At 35.0% G+C, this 3576-nt stretch overlaps 1 protein-coding gene across 1 annotated transcript in view; it reads left to right on the top strand.

Moving 5' to 3' along the window:
• LOC107697391 (nipped-B-like protein B) overlaps positions 1-3576 on the top strand; it is a 25953-nt gene extending 22377 nt beyond the window's left edge. Inside the window, exons 42-45 of the mRNA XM_016498159.1 lie at positions 7-189; positions 295-469; positions 2251-2427; positions 2519-3576. Of these exons, the coding sequence (XP_016353645.1) occupies positions 7-189; positions 295-469; positions 2251-2427; positions 2519-2884 (901 nt within the window). The 3' untranslated portion in view covers positions 2885-3576. The remainder of the gene's footprint in view (positions 1-6; positions 190-294; positions 470-2250; positions 2428-2518) is intronic.

Raw genomic sequence — 3576 nt, 5'->3', positions numbered from 1 at the left:
CCCCAGACGATCCGCTGCAGTGAACTCTGACTCAGATTCAGACCTCGACTTGGAGGACGTGGACAAGATCATGCTGCGTCTACCCGACAACCCCGAGCCCTTATTGGACTTTGCTAACGCCTCTCAGGGCATCTTGCTGCTCCTGATGCTCAAGCAGCACCTTAAGAACCTCTACGGCTTCTCTGACAGGTGAGCTTTAATCGCTAGTCCAAATGCATTCTGGTCTGAAATGACTATTGTAATGTGTTCATGGCCCTGGCTTCATAACAAACGCCTCTTTGTCTCTTCCTGCAGTAAAATTCAGAAGTACTCACCTACAGAATCTGCAAAGGTTTATGATAAGGCTGTAAACAGGAAGGCCCATGTGCATTTCAACCCACGGCAGACACTAGACTACCTGACGAACAGCCTGTCCAATGCAGATCTTACTTACGATGTCAAGAGGAGAGTCGTCAGACAGTATTTAGATGTAAACATTCTGGTTTTCACTTTTTATTTGTGTTTTGCCTCATACGGTGCTGTTTAGAAAGGCTGAGTTATAAAAAATAAAAAAAATCTATTCTTCTGTTCATAATTTTAAAAAATTTAGTATTTTTTGGTGCGTGGAAACAGGCAACACCGCAGGGCTTTCCTCATCTCGCTGCTCAACCTGTTTGATGACAGCGCGGTTAGTGACCTTTTTTTAATGTTTTGCATTATGTGTCACTCTATGGTATATTTTATTTTATATTATCTTCTGTAACTACAGTTTATGCTTTCATATAGTGTTTCTTGAATAATGTTGTTTTGCTTTCTTCCCATTTAGAAGTCAGACGTGAACATGCTGTTGTATGTCGCAGACAATCTCGCCTGCTTCCCATATCAGAGTCAGGAAGAGCCGCTGTTCATTATGCACCATGTAGACATCACACTATCAGTGTCCGGCAGCAACCTGCTGCAGTCCTTCAAAGAGGTGTGGTGCTTTTTCAACCACTCAGTGTGTTGAATTTCTATCCTTTTACTGCAACTCTCTTAAACCCATAGTAGTCTAGAAAAAGTGTTCTTTTTTTTTTTTCTTTTTTTTAATAACATGATGGTAGATATAAATCTTCTTAATTTAGGGCAGATATAAATTGATTAGTATCTACAAACCAACATTTGATTCCAAGCTTGTTAGCCCTTATTTTTTTATTTTATTTTATAAACATTTTTTAGGGCTAATTCTAGAAATTTAATTCTAAAAAATGCTATTAAAAAAACGGTGTAGACAGTTTTATTTAAGAGTTATTTATATACTCATTTATTAATTTATTTATATTAATTATTAATCATTTATTTATTAATATTAGCTTTTAATTAGATGTAAACATTCTGGTTTTCACTTTTTATTTGTGTTTTGCCTCATACGGTGCTGTTTAGAAAGGCTGAGTTATAAAAAATAAAAAAAATCTATTCTTCTGTTCATAATTTTAAAAAATTTAGAATTTTTTAAATTTATTTACATTTTTTCTGTCTTTTTTTACCTGTTTATATATATATATTATATATATATATATTTTTTTTTTTTTTTGCTCTGAAATAGCTTGAAAATTAAAGATTTAATTTATTTTTTCCATCCATTTTTCATGTTTTTGATTTGTTGCTTTTTTCAGTCAAATAATCGGGGCATGTTATTTTTCAATAATTAATAATCATTAATATCATCATTTTTCATTTTCATTTAATAATCATTAATGATTTTTTTTTATTAAAGGACAAAGAAGAATGATTTAATATATATTAAATGGTTTAATATGTGCATAATATGAAAATATGAATATGTATTTTTATATACTCAACAATAAAAAAAGTAAAACCAGTATTGATATTAACTAAAACAAACTATTACAAATTTTCATTAATTGAAATAAAGCTCAAATAAAATATAAATATTAGAAATAAATTTAAGTTATAAAAATTAGGCTAAATAGTTTTTTTTCTATTTAAAATGACATAGCAAAATTACTAAAATTTAAATAAAAACTACAAATATATAACAAATAAGGTCATTTAAAATATGAATAAAGATAATAATACTATATAAATAATGCTAAAATAAGTCATTTAATAGACATTTAATATATGAAGAAAAAAATGTCTTGAACTTGAAGATTTTTTGACACAAAGAGCTCATTGAATTGTCTTGAATTTATATATTACAAAAAATATTTTTTTTGTACTGTTTCACAAAAATGAGTCAAACTGACCATCTCTAAATGTTTTATTCCACAGTTTAAGGTTCTGATGGAGCACTTGGACCCAGATGAGGAAGAGGAGGAAGGGGAGGCTTCAGCCAGTATCCACGCCAGAAATAAAGCTATCACTGCTCTACTAGGAGGGTCCAGCCCCAAGAATAATGCTGCCGACTCGTACGATGACGACAGTGATGCGGACGAAAAGGCTCCTGGGGTAAGAAAGCCCAGATGCTGATGTTTTCATTCGACTCTTGATGTCTTGCGTTACCGTCACTTGAAAACACCATGTGTTTGTTCTCTTCTAGTCATCACGGAGATCCAGGAGAGGCGGAGATTCCGCAGAGGCATCAGGTCACATGAACGAAACTTTAGAAGCCATGGACGTCATCGCTATCTGCTGCCCCAAGTATAAGGACCGGCCGCAGATAGCGCGTGTTATTCATAAGACAAGCACAGGCTACAGCATTCGCTGGATGGCCGGGTCGTACTCCGGCACCTGGGCGGAGGCCAAGAAACGCAACGGACGTAAACTGGTGCCTTGGGTGGACACTATAAAGGAGTCTGACATTATTTACAAGAAAATTGCCTTGACAAGCGCGCACAAACTGACCAACAAAGTAGTGCAGACTTTACGTTCACTGTACGCAGCCAAGGAAGGAACTTCCAGCTAATTAACTCTCGAACTGTTACACCCAACAAACTCTCAGCAGCCAAATTTCATCAGGATTTAACGTTTTGTAAACATAAGTCGGGAGAGAAAAGAGAACTACAGACTCACAGGTTTTAAGATCCAACGCGGAACTGGTCAAATTAAGGAACGACGATTTTAAAAGAGTGGTCTGTTTGGAAATGTAGATGTGAATCCTGTACATCTTTTAAGTTAAACGGAAAAGAAAGAAACAGAGCTCCTTCGCTGTTGTGCAGCAACTTGGTTGTTTGAATTTTTTTCCCCTCCACTGTATCATAGTTTAACACAAAACGGAAACAAAAAATGTTTATATCTCTGACGAAAAAAAAAAAAATCTGTTCAAAGAAATAAACCTAAAGTGAATGTTGGAAATTAGTCTGTTGATGTTCTTAATAAAGTGACCTTGGAGTTTAACCTAGCACCGGTTGGATTTCTTTAGCTTAGCTCAGTTTCCAGGGAAATAAACTTTTAAACATCTCCTCTGCTTTATGTTTTACTTCTTTTGTGCTGTAAAATGGAGTCTCCTGGACATAATTTATTCAGTTGAAAGCAGAGCATGCAGTATCTTTCGCCTACATGGAAGGGAGTTTTTTTTTGTAAATGTAGATTTTGATGTACTGGGTCAGCGTTTGGGTCTCCACCCCACAGCGGGACGAGGGACCCCCATCATGTGTG

This window comes from Sinocyclocheilus anshuiensis, unplaced genomic scaffold (assembly GCF_001515605.1).
Source record: "Sinocyclocheilus anshuiensis isolate Anshui unplaced genomic scaffold, SAMN03320099.WGS_v1.1 scaffold939, whole genome shotgun sequence".
NCBI classification, from domain to species: domain Eukaryota; kingdom Metazoa; phylum Chordata; class Actinopteri; order Cypriniformes; family Cyprinidae; genus Sinocyclocheilus; species Sinocyclocheilus anshuiensis.
Note: the sequence above shows the minus strand (reverse complement) of the source record. Positions and strands in the feature narration are given on the sequence as shown.